Source organism: Pseudopipra pipra, chromosome 2, assembly GCF_036250125.1.
Source record: "Pseudopipra pipra isolate bDixPip1 chromosome 2, bDixPip1.hap1, whole genome shotgun sequence".
Taxonomy (NCBI): Eukaryota; Metazoa; Chordata; class Aves; order Passeriformes; family Pipridae; genus Pseudopipra; species Pseudopipra pipra.
Window position 1 is genome coordinate 5,153,078 of NC_087550.1, and position 23,305 is coordinate 5,176,382.

General features: G+C 44.5%; 2 protein-coding genes across 5 annotated transcripts in view; one reads left to right on the forward strand and one right to left on the reverse strand.

Annotated features, from left to right (window-relative positions):
* Positions 1–236: 236 nt before the first annotated feature.
* On the forward strand, positions 237–14,823 carry RIOX2 (ribosomal oxygenase 2). Of its 4 annotated transcripts, none has more exons than XM_064643675.1 (10): positions 237–374; positions 2,415–2,851; positions 4,042–4,161; positions 5,157–5,285; positions 7,174–7,277; positions 9,595–9,697; positions 10,309–10,474; positions 10,981–11,069; positions 12,329–12,436; positions 13,668–14,823. In XM_064643675.1, exons 2-10 carry the CDS (start codon positions 2,420–2,422, stop codon positions 13,827–13,829), a joined length of 1,413 nt encoding a protein of 470 aa, XP_064499745.1. In that variant the 5' UTR covers positions 237–374; positions 2,415–2,419; the 3' UTR covers positions 13,830–14,823. The 4 variants fall into 4 exon arrangements, with proteins under 4 accessions (XP_064499745.1, XP_064499747.1, XP_064499746.1 ...); XM_064643677.1 differs by having other exon boundaries at positions 249–374; positions 10,312–10,474; XM_064643676.1 differs by having other exon boundaries at positions 250–374; positions 13,671–14,823.
* Positions 14,607–23,305, reverse strand: part of CRYBG3 (crystallin beta-gamma domain containing 3) — an 86,102-nt gene continuing 77,403 nt past the window's right edge. Inside the window, exons 18-22 of the mRNA XM_064643643.1 lie at positions 22,189–22,328; positions 19,184–19,307; positions 17,566–17,724; positions 16,799–16,958; positions 14,607–16,306 (exon numbers count right to left, since the gene is read on the reverse strand). Of these exons, the coding sequence (XP_064499713.1) occupies positions 16,218–16,306; positions 16,799–16,958; positions 17,566–17,724; positions 19,184–19,307; positions 22,189–22,328 (672 nt within the window). The 3' untranslated portion in view covers positions 14,607–16,217. The remainder of the gene's footprint in view (positions 16,307–16,798; positions 16,959–17,565; positions 17,725–19,183; positions 19,308–22,188; positions 22,329–23,305) is intronic.

Consider the following 23,305-nt stretch of genomic DNA (forward strand, 5'->3'; position numbering starts at 1 on the left):
TTCTTTGAGGGAGACTCAGGGAGACTCTAGGAAGAGGATTTTTGGTCCAGGAAAAAGAAATAACGCAGCTGAAGCCCAGGCACCGTTGTATGAAGCACATTGATTAACCTTAGTGCTGCTGCGTTCCTACTGGAATACACACTGGAATGACACTGGAATACACACTGGAATGACACTGGAATACACACTGGAATGACACTGGAATACCGCCGGATTTCCTACTGGCCGCCCGGAAGCGGCTCCTCCCGTGACTCCCAGCGCGGCAGGACCGCCTCCCGCTTCCACCCGCACATCCTGCCTGGCCTCGCCTCAGCTCGCCCGACCCGTTCCATCCCGGCCCGCCCCGATCCCAGGCGATCCTCCCTCCTCCCCGGGTGAGTGCGGGGCCGCGGGACGGGAAGGGGCTGGATGGAGGCGGCGGGAGCCGGGAGGGGGGAGCGAGGACACCCGGAGCCCTGTGCCCGGCGGTATTCCCGCTGTGCCCGGCGGTATTCCCGCTGTGCCCGGCGGTATTCCCGCTGTGCCCGGCGGTATTCCCGCCGCTTCCCAGGGAGCTGCCGTGGTGTGGGAGCGAACAGCCCTGGCGGGGAGCAGCTGCTCCCGTGTGGGGTTCTGCGCTGGGGTTTGTCCTCCAGCCCGGCACGGAAGGAATTGGGGGTGCTGGTGGATGGAAAGTTGGGGCTGAGCTGGCACTGAGCTCCCAGCCCAGAAATCCGGGCGTATCCTGCATCCAGTTCAGCGGGCCGTGGGTGAGGGAGGGGGTTCTGCCCCTCTGCCGCGCTCTGGTGATTCTCCACCTGGAGCGCTGCATCCAGCTCTGGAGCTCCCAGCGTGAGAAGGGCACAAACCTGTTGGATCAAGTCCAGGGAAGGCCAGGAAGATGATGAGAGGGATGGAGCAGCTGCGGAGACAGGCTGGGAGAGTTGGGATGGCTCAATCTGGAGAAGTCTCTGTGGAGATCTCCTTGCAGCCTGTCAGTACTTAAGTGCTGCAAGAAAGATGGAGAGGGACTTTTTACGAAGGCCTGTAGGCAAAGGACAAGGGGCAATGGTTTTAAGCTTAATGATTTAGGTTTAGACTAAATGTAAGGGAGGGTGGTGAGGCACTGGCTCAGGTTGCCCCGAGAAGCTGTGGATGCCCCATCCCTGGCAGTGCTCAAGGCCTGGTTGGATCCTGTTGGATGGGGTTTTGAGCAACTAGATCTTGTGGAAGGTATCCCTGCCCATGGCAGGGGGCTTGGAACAGCTGTAATAACGAGCAGAACACTACGGAACAGCACGTGTTGTAAATGAAGCTGCGTTCTGTGAATAGTAAATATCTGAATGTAACTTCTTTAAATCAATGTGAATGAGCTGAGAGGTTGGTACAGTGGATTTAGGTCTGGAATTCAAAACTGTTAATCTAGGCTTGGTTGCATTTGTGTTGCTGGCATTTGGGGATGTCAGCTTTCGATCTTGGTGCCTTCAGCAGCATCTTCAGATCTTGCTGTCAGTCAGGGACTGATTTTCAGTCTTTAATTTTTTACGCATCCCCTTGCCTCATGCTGCAGTTGGGAATGTTCATTCTCTCAGGAAGGAGGTGATGTGAATTCCCTCCTGCAGGGCTGAGGTGACCCTCGGTTATTGTTGAGGGACAGGCTGTGCAGGAACTGCTGATGAAACACTGCCCAGGAGTTAGTGGGCCAGCAAGGGTGTCCTGCTACACAGAAGAACTTAGTGCTGCATGTAAATACCAGAACTGGAGTTTAAGTTTCAAAACACAGATCCCGATCTGTGTAAATAAAAGCATCTCAACAAATTGATAGCATTTCCTATCAAATGGGTGTAGGGAGTAGAGCTGTCATTTTTACTTAGGAATTATGGCATCAGCACGTTCAGACTTCTCAGGTGTTGGCTTTCCAGACTTGCACAGTTACCTACCATTACTTGATTTTCCCCTTAATTTCCTGAGAACTTGGCAGCCAAACCGTTTGTGGATCAACTTCTTTATTTTTGCATAATGGTACACAATCATACTATCTGCCTGGGAAAAACAAAGTAAATGACTTCCAGCTTTAAAATGAAATGTCTGTGCTTGTATGAAAGAATTCTTTTTGTTCTACATAAACAAAGTTTGACAGCTCAACAGGACTGAAAGCAGAATCTTGGCCTTTTAGTTCTTAAACTGGTAAATTTTACAAGTTTTAAACTTGTAAATGTAGTAATTACAGAGCATCAACAGGAAGGCCTAACAATGTTCCCTGTCTTCTGTAAACTGTTAATGCTTTGGAGCAAATAGTGAGGCTCTGAAACCAGAGCTGTTCCCGGGATACTCTGATATCCCACTGGGTAGGGTAAGAGTTGTTGCTCTGGGCCCGTGAGCTCTTGAGGTTGTGTTGCTGGTTGATTGTTTTGGTCCTCTCTCCTCTTGAACAGGAACCATGCCCAAGAAAGGAGGGAAGCATGCTGAAATGGGAAAAGAAACACAGACACAGTGTAAACGAGCAAAACTGGAAGCAGCTTGTTCTCCCTCAGTCCTGAGTTTTGAGAACCCAGACAGCCTCTTCGGGAGCTTGATCTCCCCCATCAAAGAAGAGGTGTTTTTCAAGGAGTACTGGGAGCAAAAGCCACTGCTTGTCCAGAGAAATGATCCCCTGGTGGCTGCTTACTACCTGTCCCTGTTCCAGCTGTCAGACTTGAAGGAGCTGTGCAGCCAGGGCCTGTACTATGGGCGAGATGTGAATATCTGCAGGTGTGTGAATGGAAAGAAGAAGGTTTTAAATAAAGAAGGCAAAGTGAATTACATGCAGCTGAAGAAGGATTTTGACCAGAAAAAGGCATCAATACAGTTTCATCAGCCTCAGAGATTTAAGGTGGGATTGTTTCACTGGATATAATTGATGCTGGCTCAATGATGTGGTGTGTTTTGCTTGAGTTGCACTAGACATGGCTTCATCTCTGTCCCCAGGGGAAGTGGTTGACATTGATGACCTGCTGAAATCTTTACATGAGCTGTATTTAAACACAGTTTATACTTTTGCACTGTCCATCATGTTTCACTGCTCTGCAGTAAGAACAAAATCTGATTCATGCTATAATATGTATAATAATATATTCTTTTTAAAATTTTGCTCTGTCACATAAAAGTTTGGAATAAAACCGAAATGCACAAAATTGATGATTAGGCATCTGTGCTTAAATTATCCCTTCTGCCCCACTGTTTCCTTGTGCAAACTTTGTGGGTTTTGAGCCACTTCCCTTTAATGGAGGGTAAGGTGTGAAACCATGTGAAATATTTCCAGTGTTCTTGCCAGTGAATTGCACCATGGAAAGGTACCAGCCCATTTTAGCTGAGTGTTCTCAGTCCTTGAGTTTGAGAACGAGACAGTGGGGCTGCACAGTTGTGTAAAGGACTTGGATTCTTGGAGGTGCTTTGATTCAGGTAGTCTTGAAGGTGTCAACACAATTTAATTGTGAGGTGGACCCAAATAAGATCCCAAATACAAGCTGAGTCCCAGGTATAGTGTTCCTGGCTGATGTCAGCTTTAATGGCCAAGCTGCACTTGTGTGGATCTGGTACTTGGCACGTTCTGCTGTTTCCCTTCGGTGCCTTGTCTGTCACATGTGGGGTGTGGATGAGTCAAGTTTGGTTTTGAATATTCCCAAATGATTGGAGTAACTGGTGAAAGGTCTCTAACCTTTGTATGTTCTCTCTGGTGAGAGAATGCAGGTCCTGCATGTGCTTATTGTCTTATGGTGTTTTGCTGTTTGTGGGATTATTTTCCTCTGTTCAGCCTTGTCTGTCTGGTTGTGCAGCCTAAAGATGGCACAGGGAAGAGAACAAACACAGGTTGGGGCACCAGACTTTTTGGCTTAGCAATGACTCTCATGGCAGATCCCCTTTGCATCTCCAGTGCTCTCCTTCAGGAGAAACACTGGTACAGAGCACCTTCCTTCCCAGCCTCTGTGTCCCTGATGTGATCATTCTTCCCAAGCCATGGGGAGGATGTGGGTTGGGCTTGGCTGAGCTCTTCAGCAAGTAACAGCATCTTTTTTTTTACAGGAGGAGCTGTGGAAGATTCAGGAGAAGCTGGAGTGCTACTTTGGGTCTCTGGTGGGGTCCAATGTTTACATCACTCCCCAGGGATCCCAGGGCCTTCCTCCTCACTATGATGATGTTGAGGTAGGACAGCACAACCTTGCCTGTGAAATTGTGCATGGGCTTTTGCTGATGGCAGTGTTTGCTGTTGTGTGTGTGCTTCTAACCCTCCCTCCCACTAAACATTATAGGAAAATGTTTTTTTTTTATTTGTGTTTCCTTGTAGTCATTTTTCTTACATATTTTTGCTGAAAATTTACTAATAGTAATATCTAATCATAATATCATGTAAACTGGGTTTTCCAGACCTGGTATTTCCATTAGATAAAAAGAGAAGTTTGTTTTCACAGCTGCAGAAGCTTTCTATCACCTGTTTTTTCATTTTCACTTCATTCAGGCCCCAAGAATTTACAAGTCCTTTTTCCTTTACTAAGTACTTGCTCTTTCTTCAGCTGGACTGTAACAGCAGACTGGTTGTGCTTGTTGGTCCTGCTGTTTTTAAGAAGTTACTGATACGATGAATTCCTGTGGTCCAAGTGCATTTTAAATCAGCTTCTAAAAGAAACATACAAATGTACACTGCATTATAAAAAAAAAATTGGACTATCCCACTTAAACCAAATCAAAAAATCCAATCCTTATATGTATATTTTGCTTTTTAATATTTTCATTTCCATTAAATACACCTGGAGTTTCATTTTCCTTATGCTTGTTATTCAGCAGCTTCACATCCAGCATTTCTAACTCATGCCATCTACCCCCATTGGGCACCCTATAGAGGTTTCTGATGCTCTGTTGGGGATAAGCCTCTTTCACCTGAAATTTTGGATATTTGTGTGGCAGATGTTCCTTTTGGGTTAGTTCTCTAGCACTTACTTAAGTGACTGGAGAGAAACAGGGATTTCCAAATGCCTGCCTTAGGATAAAACAGATCCCACTTCACAACTCCTCTGTCTGTTGTCTCTAAATAGAGACCAAAAAAATTAGTTCAAATTTAAATTTCTCTGAATTGTAGCTATCTAAAAATTAATGTGAAAGGAATTACTTCCTTATGGATTTGGATTTATGGTCTTTTGCAGGTGTTTATCCTTCAGCTGGAAGGCGAGAAACACTGGCGGCTCTATAAACCAACGGTGCCTTTAGCTCGGGAATATAATGTGGAATCAGAAGATAGGATTGGGAATCCCACACATGAGTTCATATTAAAGGTATGAGAATTTCATTGCCTTAGGTGGTCTGGGCTGTGATTGCCAGAAAAGTTAAAAGTGGTCCATTTCTTGAAGACAGCGATTGTGGCTGTGAAACTGAGGGGAGGGTTTGCACACTGTGAGCACGAGAAATTTGGGTGATAGTTGTCTAACCTATCCTTTGCTTCTAGTATTTAAATAATGGGCCAAAACCCCCAGTTATTTCTGTAAATTGAGTAGTACTCTCCAGGTTGGGCACCCTGACCCCTAGGTCATGTTTGTGGAGTTGTGTGCAGAAAAACCACTGGGTTTGTGTATGGTTATGAAACATTTTTATGCTTTTACATGCTGCCTGTAATCACTCAGGCTAATCCTTCTGTGCACTGAGACACTGCTGCACTGAACATTGTCACTGTTCTGGTGAATGAGATTTAAATATTTATCCTTGGCTGATAAAGAAAAGCATGAACCAAACCCCATATAAACTTGCTGTATTAATTGCTCTTCCTTTTTCCAAACCTGAAATTCAAGTGTTTGGTTGGTGGTTGATTTTTGGAATAAAAGGAACATTTCATGAAGATTACTGAGTGTCAGCAGGGAATCTGGTGCTTGTCCTGTTCTGTTTTACCTGCTTTTGAAGTGTTAGTTGTCCAGCTGGTGGTGCTGCTCCATGTTGGAATCCTCAGGAGTTTCTCTGCCTTTTGGCCTGTTATGGAGCCTCTCTCTGCTCTTCTCAGTGTCCAGAGCTGCATTTGGGTGTAGGTGTTTTAGGAATAGTGTGACATGTTGGATGGTGAAGGTGTTTTAGGAATAGTGTGACCCATTGGATGGGATGCTGACATCATGAGCTGTGTTGTTTGACAGAGGGGAATATTCAATTGTCATCGTGTACTGGGTGATGCAAAGTCTAGTAAATTACAGTTCCCTTTTTCATTTCTGGAATATTTTGGACCAGACTTCAGTGAATTCATTTTTATGGAATAATGATGGGCTTAAAAGTTATCCAAGTTTTTGATTTATTTTTCTTCTGTTTGCTGTTGTTCACTTCCTGTGACCCATTTCTTCTGGGTGGCTGGTGTCAAAGTTTGGTTGTCTCTTTGTGGCTGCCTCTGAGAGGGATGCTGTTGTTTGACTCTGTTTCCTCCCTAAACATCTTTCTAGAATATTTCCTTTCTCCATCTTTCAAATGAAGAGAATTCAGAATACTCTTGGTTGGTGTAGTCCCCACTCTGGTAAGGAAGGCAGTTTTCTTTGACTGTGCTGTCCAACTCTATAGGTGTTTACAGGACAAGGCAGAAGTAAACTTTTATTTCCTTCTTGGAGACAATTTTATGGGCTTTACACCTTTCTTATCTTGACTTTCCTTATCCAGTTTTTTTTCAGTGTGGAGTTTTAATTTACATAGGTGAGAAGAAAGATAGGGAGGAGGAGGAAGGTTGTACCTGGTTTTTAAGTGCTTTAACTGAAAATCTCAGACAACAGTATTGTAACAGATTACCATTTCTATAGAATATTTGGCTTTTTTCGTGGAATACTAGCCTTTTCTTTTGATGTGATCTGACCAAATCCCCATTTCACTGCTCCTCTGCCAGCCCACTGTGTTGCCAGCAGGTCCATCTCAGCTGCTTCTTTGTCCTCTTCATGCAGCTCAGTGGAAGTCTGCGTGTTCTGTAATGTTAAAAAGCTTGTTTCATGTTTTCAGTAAATATTGACAGCAGGTTGGAAAGTTTAAGGTTCTGAACTTCTGGCTTAGTGTTGTTTATGTTATTAAAGTGTACATTGCAGGACTGCTCCATTTTGTGATTCTAAAGGATATATATTGTCAGACTGTCTGCTCAGAGAGTATTTTCTCTGTTTTGACTGCAATAAGGTTTGACCTGGTGCCCTAAATATATCAATTTTCTTGCAGCCAGGTGACTTACTGTACTTCCCAAGAGGCACCATCCACCAAGCTGACACTCCTCTTGGGACCTCCCATTCAACACACGTGACCATCAGTACCTACCAAAACAAGTAATTATTCTTTATCTTTTGTTTTGTGTGGCTTTCCTCTGCCAAGTGATGTGTGTGAGTAGTACAGACCTGAGATGTGGTGAAGTTTTGGGGCTTGGGGGAAGGAGGGGAGCAAGAAGACTGTTGTTGTTTGAAGCAGCCTGTTTGAGAGGTTTTCATGCAGCAAGCTTGATTGCTTTTTAATTGCTTATTTTATTATTTACCAGCTGTAGGCTTTAATGTGGAAGATGCTACAACTGCAAACTCACTGCTATTTTTAAAAAAATCTCTCATCAGTGGCTGAAGTTACTGTTCATTTCATAGCTCAGATAAAGAGTCATGAGTTACTCCTTTCATCATGTTTTCTCCTGTATTTGATAGTCACCTGCACTAATCTTCTGACAGATTTGCTGCCAATTCTTCCTTGCAAACATTTTCTGCTTATCTGTGTTTTTTTTATCTCCTACTCCATGTATGCAAGTCAGATTTCTTATGACACACTCCCAGTCCTTGTGCCCACACATCACACAGGGAAATGTTCTTGCCAACCTAATCAGCCTCCCAGATTCTGGGTTTGGAGCCATTGGCCTGAGTTAGGAATTAGGAAGGGCAGAACAAGTTTGGGCATATTCTAGATAACTGTGAGATGAATCTCTAACCACCAGCTGTGCCATTCTGGAAGCCCAGGATGGGCTGGTAACTCTTCATCTGGCCACTCCTCCAACATGGAGAGAGGGTTAAGAGGAAGCTGCTCAAAGGTGTGAGTCTTCTTAAAAAAGTTGGGTTCAGATTATTTCAATTTACACACATGTTTTTTTATTTAGAAGGTAAAAAAAACCAAACCCAAAAAACAGGAGAGGAAGGGGAAAAGCTGTTCTTCTTCCAAGGTTAAAAAGTGGAGTCATCCCCCATTAAGGCTGTTGGTAATGAAGTGCTGACATCCTGCCTCTGCACCTTCTGTCAGCAAGTGCAGGGAAAACAAGCAGGAGTCCTGGTGCAGGCTGGTGTTCTGACTTAGCTTGTAGATGGAAGTATGATCTGGAAACATTTCCTTGGCAAATTGAAGAGAAATCCTTGAAAGCAGCTGTGGAGGAAGTGCTGGTGGAGGTGGCACTTTCAGGTATTTTCAGGTTTGTCTGGGCCAGATCCCAGCAGGAGAGAAGTGAGCACATGTGGGATAAGCAGGGCAGTTTGGAAAAGCAGTGAGTAGCTGAAGACAGTTGCTGGCAGATGGAGACTATGGGGGCAAAAGAAGGGAAGTAGTGAGGAGTAGATGTCTAATTCCTTTCAATGGCCAGAGTTCTTCCCTCCCACTGTGTAGCAGACAGTGGAACACTTGAGTGGAGATGATAAAAAAATATTGCCACTACAAAAAGTGGCACTTTTTCTTTTTCCTAAACTAAAGTAGTGACTAGAGATCAGAGCTGACAGCAGGGAGTGCTGAGGGAGAACAAGAGCAGAGGGTGAAGTGTATGTTGGAGGACAGGCCCTGCCCTGCTGCCTGCCCTGGGTGGGTGGGAGTTCTGCTGGCAGCCCTGGATGTTTGTCCATTAAATCAGCCTCAGGATGTGGGAGAGAAGAAGGTCACCCATGGACAGGGCAGCACTTTGGTGTGAGCCTCTTCCTGCCCAGGTCGACTCAAGCTGGGCACAGAAGGTGCAGGCAGGAGTAGGATCCTCCCTCTCCTCCTCTGGTTTATTGTTACAAGTGGGGAACAGAAGCACAGGGATCAAAGACAATGTTTTTGGTTAAGTATGTAGGCTAAGAATGGGGATTTAATGCAAACAAGACACCTACAAACTGCCTGTCAGGTGTCATTAAAATCCCTGCAGGCATCTTGGTTTTGGGGTCGTAATTAAGTTTCTAGTCAAGCTGAAAACTGATGCCCTGTTGGATTTGATAACCCTGGGTACATTTCCTCCTTCAATATAAATGTCTCAAAAGCACATTAAGTGACAAAACCAACCCCACACACTTCACTGTGTGCAGTGGGGCTGTATGTGCCTGTGGCTGGATGATAAAGACCCCAGGAGGAATTCATCAATCACTTAAGCTGCAGTCACTGATAAATGGCAAGCACCTGGAAGCAGAAGAAACTGGACCCTTCTCAAGCCAGTTCCTTCCCTCTGTAGAAGTGCCACTGACCTGAGGGTGGTGAGGACACACATGTGCATGAGCCTTTGCCTGAGGCTACAGAGCAGTAACGGAGGGGCCAAAGGCACTAAGCAGATTTGGAATTCTCAGGGTTTCCAGCCCATGACACCAGTTGTGATGTCTGTTTTATTTCAGTGCAGCTATTTCAGGAACTTTTTTTTTTTTGTTTCTTCCTGTCCATCAGCTCTTGGGGAGATTTCTTACTGGATGCAATTCCTGGCCTGGTGTTTGACACAGCAAAAGACGACGTGGTGCTGCGGACGAGCATCCCGAGGCAACTGCTGATGGTAGGTAGGTGGGACTGAGGGAATAATGGTGCACCCTGGTGGAACTTCAGCACTTGATCTGCTCTGAAGGCTCAGTGCAATGGCACTGCCTTGTCTAGCAGCCCAGCCACTTCTTTTGAAGTCTTCAGGATGATCTTCTGAGGTTGGCTCCATCTCAAGCATTGCCTAATTCATTGCACTGCTTTTCTTTCCTATCACAGTGTCCTTGTATGGCTTGTTTCCTTCTAAAAGTAATGCTGTTTGCTTGGGATCTGTCGGACAGGCATAATTCCTCTGAGGCCAAGCTTTTCAGTCTTTAAAAGTTAGTGCATATGTAAATTGTTGTGTGACCTCTTTATGGTGATCCTGTCGTGCTGATCAGCTCCAGGAGGAACAAATGTCTCTTCAACTGCATTTGCTTGTCCTTTAGCATTGCAGTAGCCCCAGAGCAAGGGAAAGTGAGCTTTCATGGGGAATGTGTAAAACAAACAAAGGTGGTTGTTCTGGGACTAAGTGTTAACCTTGCAAAGATAAAAGAGGAGTGTCCAGAGTTTTATAGCATTTCTGTACTGGCTTAGGCCTGGTCTGTGCAGCTTTAATTCATGTGAGAACAACTCTGTGTGGATATTTAGCAGGTGAATGCAGCTGACTCCACCAAAAAGCTGAGCAGCCTTTTGAGGAGGCTTGCAGACCACCTGGACCACACCAGGGAACTGAGGTCATCTGACATGAAGAAGGACTTCATTACGCACCGGCTGCCGCCTTGCTTGGGATGTGACTCCGATTCCTTGACTCCAGGTGGGTTTTGAAGTTACTAAAACTGGCTTACTGGCTTATGCCATGGTAGAGCTGTTGCTAACTCTGCTCCTCTTGGGACTTTTAGTATTTTATGGTAGGCAAAGATCACAGTCCAGCATCAGCTTCACGTGCCATGAGGCCCCACGTGTGTGTTTGCTCCCCCTGTCTAGTGGGAGAGATGACACTCCCTTGGAGTGGAATAAAGATTATCCTAGACTGGAACTGGCAGCTGTGATAAACTGTATCCCGAGAGCATTTAACTGGTAGCAGTTTTCCCTGGGCTCTAGCTTGCTATTTATTATAGTTATTTGTAGACAGGAAAGGTGAGAGAATTAAAAAATCTCCTTCTCCTTGCCCCCTCCACAGCAAGTCTGAGGACATGTGGGTGTTGAAACACAGCTTAACAAACAGTCCAGCCTTGAGAGAGTGGGGAGAGCACAGGGGGGCTCAGTTTAACCATTTGTCTGGTGTTTTTTCCTTTCTAAGGGAGGATTTATTTTTCTTAGGTGGGAAATTGCCAAAAATAGACAGCAAAATCAGACTGCAGTTCAGAGATCACGCTCTCATCTCCGTGGAACCAGATCAAGAGAATGCTGTGGGTACAGTGAAGCCACCTCTGTACATTTGGGGTGGGCTGGGGAGTGCACATGAGGCATGTGAGTTGTTGCTCTCCTGTGCAAAAGGTCTAAAAGGGTCGTGCAGTTACACTGAGCTGGATCCTGCATCCCATTAGGGTTTGTTAGGATACTGTGGGGTTGTTTGTTGAGTGATATGGCACATTCCAACCTTCTGGAGGGGGGGCTTCAAAACTAAATTCAGCCTATGATTCTGTATGGGAGGTGCATGGCTTTTGTCTCAGGTTTGATGGGGTAGATCATTACAGCAGCTAAATGGCCTCTACAGGTCTTGATAATAGGGGGTTTTTGTATTCTTTGTATTTAAGAACAGGAGTAAGTTGTAAAAATAGGTTTTCTCAAGAGAGGGAATTCTGCTGGTTGCAGCTGCTGCTGTGGCTGCATTTAGTCTTCACTTCTGGGTTATCTCTGTATCCAAGCAGGTGCCAGGGGCACTACTAAGTTGTTCCACAACATTGATACATGCATCTTGCATTATGCTGTGTTTATACTACTTCTTATCCATGAAGGTTTTTTAGTATGAAATTGTAGAAGTGCTTTTTATCTCACTTTAAAAAAAAAAAGGGGGGTGGGACACACAGCAAAGATTATCTTGTACAGTTTGGGGTTTGTTTGGATGAATTGAATGTTTCCCAAGAAAAACACACCATAACTTTCTGATTTTTTCCTCCATCTTGCTTGTGTCCATATTGAGACTGTGTAGGTTTTGGAGACTTTTTCCCCCCAATTTTTGGGCCACCTTGCCTTCTGATGTCACACAGATCAACCCAGGATGACAGGACACATGGAAGACTTGTGTCCACAAATTCCATGGGCAACCTGCCCAGAGAGCTCTGAATTGCTTTGCACAGCTCTGACCAAGGACTGATGATGGGCATGTGATTTTTAAGAGACAGATCAGTATCAGACTGGAAATGTGTTGATGCACACCTGTTCATTAATACTTTCCCTTAAATGGCCTGTTTTCTGTACAGCATCACTCCTGGGACTCTAGCAGGGGGAGTTTTAAGGCAGAAGATGATTGTAAATAAATTTTCAGAGGTGTTTTGGAGAGTCCCTTATTGCTGTGGGAGGTGGCTGTTGGAAAATTCATTTGGGAGGGTGACTTGCATGCTTTGTTGTAAGAGTGACTCCAGAATTAAGGAGCATTGGCAACTGCAGTGAGATGAGTCTGAGGCTGTGGATCACATGTAACTGTTTCCTCCCTGCTGTCTTTTAGGATGAAATTCGCAGGGAGATGGTTTATGTGTATCATTCCTTAAGGAACAGGAGAGACACTCACATGATGGGGACAGATGACACTGCCAGTGAGGATGGCACGGCCCAGGTTTGTTCCTGCAGACACACCAAAAATTATCTTTCCATGGTGGGTTTTGCTGCATGGGATGAGCTTGCCCAAAATGGCAGCAGGGCCTGGGTTCTGCCGTGATCCTCAGCACCCAGAGCCTTTCTGCCCAGCCCTGCAGTGCCCACATGAGCTGAGGCTGCACCACAGAGGCAGTTTAACAGTGGAACTGAGTAATGTGATCTCATGCTTAATTAAACACTCGAGATGTTAACAGGATTTCTGGTGCATGCCTTATGGCCCAGTGAGCAAAGCTACTGGAGCAACTAAAACCAGCTCTTACTGGTGTGTCCTTAGCACATCCTCTACTGAGGCTACTGGATAGGCCAGCAGATATTCCCTAGGGATCACTGCCATGCTAAACCCATGTTAGATTCTGTACCCAATGGAACACACTGCAGGGGTGTTCATTTTAGGGTAGGGTGGGTCAGCACTGCGAGTAAAGACCTACCTTGTTCTGAAATGTACTTTTCAGGTTGTCTCTGTTCCTGCTTGCAGGTACAGTGTGCTTTTGCTGGGTCATAAATCCTTCCTAAGCATGGGCTTTGAGCTTTGGAACCTTTATTTCTGCTTTTTTGGCAGTGAGATGCTGTGTCTTAGCTCTGTGATCCGAAACACTTGAATGGCAAAACAGGGCACAGTCTGTCCTCATCTCGGTAATTACAGCAAAGCTTTTTGCCTGGCACTTATTTTTCTTTGGAAGTAAATCTCACTGGTCCTCCAGAGCTGAGGTTGTACACTGGCACCTGAACAACATGTGCAGATCCCAGAACATTCCTTCTTGCCCTTGAAGACTCCAGGCCTGGGAATGGAGCTCCTCTGTGGTTGTGTCAAACTATATCCAAAGACTGCGTGTGGCAGCTAGAAATAAACTTCTGTGAGCTTCCAAAAATAATGGGTAGGGCTAGGCAAAAGTGTAAGTTTAAGGCTATTTAATTCTTCCATGTGTAAACCACAGGAGAAAGCCACATGCTGTAAACATCCCCACCTCAGAAAGCGTGCTAGAACACGGAATAGAGTTCAGCATTTTCCCTACGAAGATAAAACAGGCCTGGATAAAACCGAGTCTTCTGGAGAATGCTCTCAGTGACACCAGTGCCTTGTGGGAAGGGAGCACATTCCTGCTGCTCCCTACCCACAGCTTCACACACTGCTGTGCAATAAGGACACTGCTCTCAGCTGAAGGATTTTTTTTCTGTTTCTTCTTCCCCAGCAGACTCACGGGCTGCGCTTTCCTTTGTCATACTTGGAAGCACTGAAGCAGATTTGGAGTAGCAGCACTGTTCATGTTAAAGAGCTTAACCTCACCTCAGATGAAGAGAAGGAAAACCTTGCCTTGTCCCTGTGGAGTGAATGTCTGATTGAAGTTCTTTGATGCTTCTGTGAATTAGCTGCTCCTCTAAAGGAGCGTTTCTGTCTATTAAGCATCTCCTGAGAGCGAGGCTTATTAAATTACTTTTTTATCCATCCGGCCTCTGGTTTGTGGTGCTGTCTAAACAAATACTTGCTTTTCTTTCCTCAGTTTTAGGAAACTGGGCATGGGGAAAACAGGTAATCTGCTCACTGTCTAGTGAGCCACAGCTCCATGTCTGGGATGCACAAAGTCACTCCTAGTAACACCAGTGCTGTGGTATCCCCTTCCCTCTGGAGAGCTGCTAAAGTTATACATGGGGCAGGATCCAGAACCTTGGGCATAGAACAGTAACTTGTTCTTTTTCATTTGTAAAGTTCAGCAGCAAGAAAACACGTTTGTTCAGTTTGACTGCCCTGACAGGACAGAAGCTTCTCAGTAGAAGCTGTGTGTGGTGTTCCCAAAGGGGGAAGATTTTGCCCAAGAAAACCCCTTTCCTCTCAGATGCTGCCAACACTGGTGCTCCCCCAGCACCAATTTTAATGTCAAAGTAACCCAAAAAACCTCTGACTGGAGCCTGTATCTTCAATGCTCACTCAAGTGGGTTTTGATGAGTAGTGCAGTTACCTGACTATTAGAAATCAATGAAGTATTAAACTCACGTGACAGCAGAGCCATGTGCTCAATATACTTACCCCTTTTTTTGTCCATTTGAAAAGAAATATTTTACAGGAATGTGCTTGACACCTGCTAAAAACTATTGTTTGGTTTGTTTAAAAAAAGAAATCGACAAGCAAAATGTTCCTCCTAAAAAGTTTTATACAGTTAAAATATACATGCTTTAGCATTTTACATTCAAGGTCTCCTAAGTACAAAAGCCTGCTTTGCTTTGTTATGTAACACTGAGACACCAAATATGATTTAGTCATTCTTCATTTAAAAAACTACAACTTTTTACACAGGCTTTTAAAATTTCATATGGAAAGCAAGTCACGTGCAGAACACCTGATGTACTGACTTACAAGGAAAAAAGTTAAACAAGTGCTTTAGTTGGAAAAATATATACATATATTTGAGGATCTGTTACTCAAACAGCAGATTTATGATAATTCTAGAATGTAAAATAGTAAGTGCAAGTAGATAGTTCTTTTTTTTTAAATAGTACTATATAGAACTCCATTTCATACAAAAATAGACATCCATGTATTTTATTTCTATGGCAGACTTGGGGTTATGTCTTTATTCGTTTGGGGGTGATCCTGTTTGAGTGCACAACTGAAATAGTTACAGCTTTTGGAATCTAAAATATCTTGCCTTTAGCTAACCTGAACTCCTTAAATAGTCCTAGAAATACATACCCTGAATATACAAATATGAAAAAAAAAAGGTATTTTCAATTAAGTAGGTAAGTGATGCCGAAACCAGTGATCTGAGGGATTTCTCATTAAGCAACACTGGAATGCAGGCTGCCAGCACCTTTGAAAATACATGCCAGGGTGAGTTGTTTTCTGCAGGAAGACATGGTTTCAAGACCAAATGACATTGCATTAAATTAAGCTATGTACACTGAACCAAAATACAGCTTACATTTAAAATCGTTGCTGTGCTAAAAGCAGCTTTAGCCCTTGCAGAAGTGCAGCCTGATCCAGGGCCATTTATCCCTGGTTTGATACATGCACATATGGCTCCTGTTAAAGGTGATCTTCTGGGATAACTCACAATTGCATGGGTAGTAAACAGGCCACGGGGCAGCAAAACCAGTTCCTGGATCTGGGAATTTGGTACAGTGAAAACGAGGGAAGGCAAAGGCCGACCAGTAACACTGAGGGGGTGAGAGTCAGGCTTTCTCTATCACCTCATTTCACATGCTGAGCTGGAATTCCAATTCAAACTTGCCTTTATGAACAAAATAAATTGCATTTGAGCAAGATTTGAGCTTCAGGATTGCTTGGAGCCCACACAGTTTCGCTTGGGACATAAAAGTCCAACTCCCCTTCTTTCAAGCTCACCAGTGCATTCATTCCTCGAGGAGCTTCCATCAGTGTGAGGAAGGTAAAGACAACATCTCTGAAGAGCTTTTCCCATGTTATCTCTTGCAGTTCCTATACTGCAAAACCTATGTCTAGTCTTTTATATTTTTATACCTTTCATACTGCAGATGAAGAGTAATAAGTGACTTTCATAGGAGCAGCCTCCGAAAAATCAACTTCCCTGCAGAGAGACATTGGATCAACATCCCCCCCCAGATTTGTGCAAAATTCAGTTCTTCAAAGAGTTGGTGCTTGGTATGAAGGAAAGTAGAGAGGAGTTGCTGCTTATGGTTTCAGTGGTGTGTGACTTCAGTAGCTGGGGTCTTGTTTTCCCCCTCTAAGATGTTAATAGCCCACAGAAGGTCCATCTGTGGGGTGAGTTTTACAATATTTCTATATCCCATTTCTGTGAAGGTCTGTCTTCTACTGGCTGATTCATAATGATGTGGTTCTTGTCATAATAATTTCCTCCTTAAAAACAAAAGAAAGTCATGAAGGAATTTTTTTTAAAAGAAATGCTCATAAAAATCTATGGATAATATTTAGGAAGTATGATTAAGTAGGAAAATTAGCTGAAAAACAGAAATTCCATGAGGTGTCTGTAATTGAGCAATGACAATTTTAACCAGCCTTCTTTTTTAAACTCCTTTTCACTTTTTGAGCCACAGCTGTTCTGTGGTCGCTTCTTGACCATTTTGTCTTTAACTTGCATTCCTTGCCATCAGCACTGCTCAACTCTCTGAAGTACAGTAGTTGATTTGATCAAAATAAACCTCTGGAATCAAAAGAGAAAGGTTCCTCCCTGCCCTGCTGTCCCACTGACAAGCAACCGGACATAAACCTAACAGGAAACCTTAAATACAAAAAAACCACCAAAAAACCCTGGAATATGGCAATTAACCCTAATCAAAAAACATACCTAAAACATGTGAGAAGTTTAGGGATTGTTTGTTTTTTAAATACCTTTAATATCAAGGACCAGTTGTTCACTGAGGTATGAACTGATGGTTCCATCCTCGTTGAGTCTCCACTTCTGTCTGTCCTTCCCATGCTCTGCCCAGAGGGCAACTTTGGCCCCAGGCACGTCTCTGCCACCAATGACATCTAGACAGGCATTGTTGGCCTAAGGAACAAGAAGAGAGGTGAGATCCAGGCCACAAATCCTCAGTTTTGTGCCTGATTTGTTTCAGGCACTGAGCATATGTCAGGAAATGGTGCTGCAGTTGGTAAGAAGGAGTGAGGACAAGTGAGGAACAGATTATGCAGCAACTTATCAGCTGTCTGATCAAAGGCAGTGTCTCTGCTACTTCAGGTTTTTATGTTATCAGCTTTTTATGTTAAATTATCAGCTTTTTTTATACCAAGAGCAGACTATCAAGGGCAGCAATAACAGAAAATCACTTACTCCGTCCACACATTACTTTTCAGATAAATTCTTTACTCTTTTAAGTTTTAAACTTAAACTTGCGACTTTAGACAAAACGAGGTTTCTACTGGTTTCTACTTCCAGGAGCATCGGTCCCATTAGACAGATGTGAGAAGCAGCCCAACTTGCCCAAGCAGACAGATCAAAGTGACCTATAAGAAGATGTAGTTTTTTTTACGAGTTTTGGTTTAAGAGAGAACAAAAGCCATCTGGGTGTTAGTGGTGGCCTAGAGTAAAAGCAAGAAGTGAAGGTCAGAGGAGAGCAGGGATACAACCCACCCACTTCCAGCACCTGGAAACTCACCCTGGACTTGAAGAGCCCCCTGCAGTAGTGCCAGACCTGGGTGTTCCTGCCGTTGTAGGGGGATGCACACACTGAGGTCGCTCTGACGTCTGCCAGGCTCCCAGCCACCGTCAGGTACCGCCCCTGGGCTCGGTTCCTCACCCTCAGGTACACTGCAGGCTGGGAGGGGGTGAGGGGAGCAGGTTACAACACAGAGATTACCACAGCTGATGTGAGAGAGCCTCCCCTCCACCTCACATCAGTTTTCTAAACACTGTGTCCAATTTCCAGTATCAGAAGATGATGCTCACTGATTTTTTTGTTAGAAATGTGCATGTGAAGCAGCAGCAAGCGGCTTTCACAGCTCTAAGCAGCAATGGCAGATAGGTTTTCTTTAAGAAAAATGTATTTATGGCTATAGACCTAATTCCTGGGGTATGCAAACATGTCTAGTTCAGCACATTTCAGTCATTCCAAGGCCAGGCAGTGGGCTGGACTCCACAGGCTTTTTATTCTTGGGACACAAAACTTACTGGATTTCGTATCCAGTAACTTCAACCCCGTTAACTGGAGTATATGGCAGACATAAACCACTTTTGAACATGCATTCTGCTTTTGAAAATACACAGAAAACAGGGTACTGACTTGGCATCCCTGTTTACTCAGTTTACTCAAAAAATAAAAGGATTTTGTAGGGCTGTTACAGGGTTTGAGCTTTTGCTCTGTCATTCCCTGATTTCAGTGCAAATAAAGAGCAGGGAGTTATAAAGAGCAGCTCTGCTGGAACCTCAAACTCAAGCACAGTTTTTCTTCTGGGAGCTTTGAATGCCCTTTTTTCCATATTAAAACAAGCAGGCAGTAAAGCCTCTCTCCCACCAAGCATCCATAAACATGTGTATCAGTATAGTGTATATATTCCTTAAAAGGCATTATGAAGTCACTGAGCAAAGCCTGTCTCATTTTGCAAGGCTGGGCAGTGAGAACACCTGCTTTGACTGGTCTGGAGCTTCTGTGTGTCACTGATGGCCTGCTGGGCCTTGGAAAGGCAGAGAAGCACAACTGTATCTCCTTTTCCTTGATTCAGGGACATTTATCTCAGTCTTGCTTCTCCATCTACCTTTTGCAAAGCTCCTAAGAATGTTGTGGTTTTGAGACCTGAACCTTTGAATTTGACTGAACTTGGCATTACTTGGGGTGAGGTAGAGAGGGAAAACCTGGTGGGACTGCATGAACTTTGCCTGTTTTGGAAATCCAGGCTGCAGCACAATAAAATTTGCTCTTGCTTCCATTTATGTTAATTATGAAACAAGTCTGGAATTGGTTTTCTCATTATATTGTTTTATGGCAAAAGTGTAAAAATAGAGCATCTCCAGGACATGCTAATGAGCAATTCAGAAAAACAAAACTTGGCTCCAAGAAACTAGGAATTATTTCCCTTTAGGAGGCGAACATAGATCTCAATAACTGCCACAAGAGGAATTTTCTGCTTCAGTAATCTTCCAGTAGGTCCTTCTGGCTGTCACCATTTGGCCTGATTTAAGGAGTACAACATACACCACTGTACTTGCTGCTAGAGCTGATACTTGTGCACCAAATCCCTGTCCAAAAAAAACCCTGTCCTCACACAGTCTTACAGTACCTGCTTCATGGGACGAAGGGAGCCAATTACTTTCCAGCCACTGTGTTCATTCCAGTTTGAAATCTCACTGGGCTCCAGCAGAATCTGCCTTCCTAAAAAATTACATCCCTCGTACGCAATCCACCTGGAATACAGAGAATAGGACATGAAGGGCCTCATGTTAACCACAGCAAACCCAAACTGCAGGTCAGGGCTGTGCTCCTGAAAACCCCAAACCTCTCCACAGTGGTGCTTATGTCAAACCTCTATTTCTGTGCTGCAAAATGCCACCCATGTCAGTGGTTTTACTGCCTTCTGTTGATGCTGAGACCTGTTTTCTAGTTTTTTCTGCCTGAAATTTGTAAACTCCACTCCCCATCTCCTCCCCCCCCATTTATTTTCTCCATAAATAGGAGGACCCAGATGGGAATTATGCTGGTTTCAGCAGGCAGAGTTAAGAAATTAGGAAGCCACACACCAGGTGCAGCTTTGCCTGGTTGTACATATTAATTATGAGAGGATCTCATCCTATGTTTTCATTACAGTTAAAGCTTTTTATAGCTATTCAACCTGTCTGAAAACACCAAATGTTTACTCCAAAACCAACACCCTGCTGTAGCAGACTTTCCTGTAGTGAATATATCTGAGCTGTGGGCACGGCTGAATCCCTCACCACTGGCACATACAGACCCCCTTGTTATCTGGGCATCTGCTCAGTGAATGCTGCTTACAAAGGGCAGCTTCAGGATCACAGATCCCCTCTGTTTGTATCAATAGCACATTGTTGTGTGAATCCTAAACGACTCCTTAACTCCTGCAGACACAAAGCAAACGCTGGTTTCCCCGGTTACCTGTTTTGCAGGTCAGCTGCCAAGATCGTGAGGGGTGGGTGAGCTGCAAGTCAGTGAGAAAAGATCCACCCTGCTCACAGCACCTGGAATTTGCCTTTCCCATGGCACATAACTTGGAGGAACTCGACAGCCAGCCTTGCTCAGGGCTCCATGGAGCCTAAAGTGTGAACTGCCTTGCAATGAGGCTGTATCCCTTTCCTCAAATGAAGTCCCATCCCTCCTGACTAACAGGTATCCAGAGCAGCCTGACCACCACTCTGTGTTCTTTACCCTTCTAATCCATTCCTGACTTTTTTTCCTTGCAATGTTTCCTGTCAGGTCACTGAGAATTCATTTGTTAGCATTGTTCTTGGAGCATGGGACAGTCTCATTTGGAATGCGGTTTCAAAGCAGACAGTTATAGGAAACAGAGAGGGGAGAGACTGTCACAGTGATCACCAGATGAAGCCAGGTTGGGCTTTTGGCCTTCAGCAACTCAGGCAGAACTCACCTCAGCTCTCACCAGGCTGTGCCTCCTGTCCCACATCTCAGAGTACCTCAGCAGCCTTTGCCAAGCCACAGCCCAGGCTTGTGCCATTGCTGAGGTGGCCAGTAAGTCTTTGTTATTTGCCTAAAGCTGACAGCAGGCTTTGGGACAAGAAGCTAAAAAACCTCCAAATCCGCCTTCCTGAGCTCTTAATCACAGATAAGGCAAACAAACCCACAGACTTCCCACGATCACCTGACACCTTGAGGCTGCCTATCTGCCACGTGGGATGGGGACAGGCTGTGGGGGTCTGCTTCCCAGGGAGCATCACAAACAACTCAGAGGAAGCCCAGTCATTCTGCCCTGACCCTTCTCAAAGACAGGGAAGGAGCTGACCTGGCTTGGATGCACAGTAACGAGCAGAAAGATGCAGGAGGGGCTGCAGTGCTGCACTCACTCTCCTGTGCTTTCTTGCTATGTGGTCCTAAAGCCATCACCCTTCCTTTACAGCCAAATGCATGGGCAAAGGGATTCAGTTTCCAGTTCCACACCCCTGATGAGAGGGCAGAGAAAACTCATAAAGGGATGTTTCCCAACAGGACGAACTTCAGACCTCAACATCTCCATAGAGGAATGGAGATTTACACACTCCCACCAGAAATCAGTCAGGTGTTCCTCCCAAAGAAGGCCTTTCCCCCTCCAGACTAACACAGATCAGGGGGAATGTGTGCACTTCTCAGCCAAACAGCAGCTGTTTGCCACCCTCACCTGGGGCACCTCAAGACAACAGCAGCAGATCATCACTCACTCTATATTCCCAGCAAGGTTTCAGGATGGAAGGGGCAGATGTTAGGGACTAGAACTCATAGTGAATTGGCAAAGCTCTGTAGGGATGCTTATATTCATTATTCTCTCAAGAAAATTACAGCCTTGTCTGTGTGAAGAAGGTGGGAAACATAGGAAGTGTGTGTCACATTAGAGGAACAGCAGTTTCCAGCCAGTCTCAGTCGCAGGATGAGACTCTGCAAATTGTTTGTTGCTGCTGTGGATGTGGAGGCTGAAAACCTGGTCAGAGACAGAACACTTGAGAGATTTTCCAAAAGGTGAAGGGGCAACACATGGAAGAGGTTAGAGGGTCACTCCTGCAGATGTAAAACAGTTTTCATAGAAGAACCTGGGTGTGCGTTCACACTCAGGGAGGAGGGTTAAACTAATAACAGAAGCAAATTACTGTTCCAGTTGTCAGATCCACCCTGAGCTTCTCTCAGAAGCTGCTGCCTCTTTGGCAGCCAGTCAGCACAACAAGCTTCACTGAACCAATGCAGTGGTTTAAATCACTGCAGTTTATAGCTGGTATTTTACAGCCAGTCAATAAAGGCGGTTTGAGTTTACACTATCTGTCTTTATAAGTCAGCAATCAAAACTTACTTTTGGCTCCTTGCTTGAACAACAGGCTCTATTGGTCATTACTGTACAGAGATGAAAGGACAATTCTTACAAGGGGAAATACACACCCTGCCCAGAGTTTTTGTTCAATTTTGGGTCTTGATACAAGAAGTGTGTCTGGCATTCAACTGCATTTTAGAATTTTATATTGTCTCAAAATTAAAGTTAGAATGTGAAACATCCTATGGACAGGGTGAGAAAATGCATGTTCAGTATTAGTCCCTACAGTGCAAAACTGACAGGAATATTTACTCCATACTTACAGTCCACTCCTCACCCACACAGACTGAGTGTAAAAATGAAGGTCCTCATTCAGAACAGAGCTGACAGGTTCACTGAAGTGCAGCTCTCTGCCCTTGCAGCATTCCAGGGTGAACAGACTGATGGAAGGCTCAGCAAAAACCTGGGGGAGGAGGAAGGAGAGAGGGAAAAAAAAAAGCAAAGTTTTAGTGGGAATAGTCTGACTTCAGGTGTTAGACATGAGGCACACATTTGCCCACTTCAGTTGAACTTCCACGTGCTTTTGGGTCAGATCATGCTCCCTTTAACAAAGAAGGAAAAAAACCCAAAGCACACAGAGCTGGAACACACTGCATTTATGAGTGGCTTTGTCACCGGAGTGTGGTGGCCCCACTGACACATGCCAAGCACAGTGAGTCACTTTGTGATGCAGAGAGGCCTCTGCATCTGAAAAAAAATCATTTTCATCTGGTTTGTATCATCAGGGCCTAAGTTTTTGCTTTTCATAAATCCAGGTTATTTACTTACTGATGGAACACATCACCAGCAGTGTTCAGGGTGATCTGCAGATTGCACCTAAAGCAGCGATGCAAATAACAAGTAGAGTGTCCACAGACTTCAATTAGCAGTAGTTCACTGCAAAAATCTTAGAGAGCTACAAACGGCAAGAGGTTAAAAAGGTCAACTAAAAAGTTCTCAATGTTTTTAACAGGCATTCCTATTTTTCTCCTGACTATCCTGAGGAAACATCATAATTAGTAAACCCTTCAATCTCATGCAGAATTGAAACACTTTTCGCTTAATGTCCTTTTCTACAGTTGATAGATTGCCTGTGAAAGCAAATAAAAGGATCAGTTTGCATGAAAATGTGGTCCAGCTACAAGATCAGCAGAAAAACGGAGGAAATACTTAAATACATGAAGTCTCTGCCTTAGCACAAGGAACACTGGCACAATTCTTCAGCATTTTTAACCTAAAGCCATAAGGGGAATATTGTAACCTAAAGCATAAGCACTTGCAGGAGGAGGGAACAGGTCTGGGTAACCTCTGATCAGCCTCTCCAGGAAAGTCACCCTGTTCTTAGGAGAGGTTACCCTGAGATAGCTGGCTCAAGCAAAAGTTAGGATTTCTCTTGCAGCA

Excerpts from the sequence above, each read along its gene's own strand:
- RIOX2 (XM_064643675.1), top strand. The coding sequence starts at position 2,420 with ATGCCCAAGAAAGGAGGGAAGCATGCTGAAATGGGAAAAGAAACACAG. Across the intron at positions 2,852-4,041 it reads ATCAGCCTCAGAGATTTAAG|GAGGAGCTGTGGAAGATTCA; the intron begins GTGGGATTGTTT and ends TTTTTTTTACAG. Across the intron at positions 7,278-9,594 it reads ATCAGTACCTACCAAAACAA|CTCTTGGGGAGATTTCTTAC; the intron begins GTAATTATTCTT and ends CCTGTCCATCAG.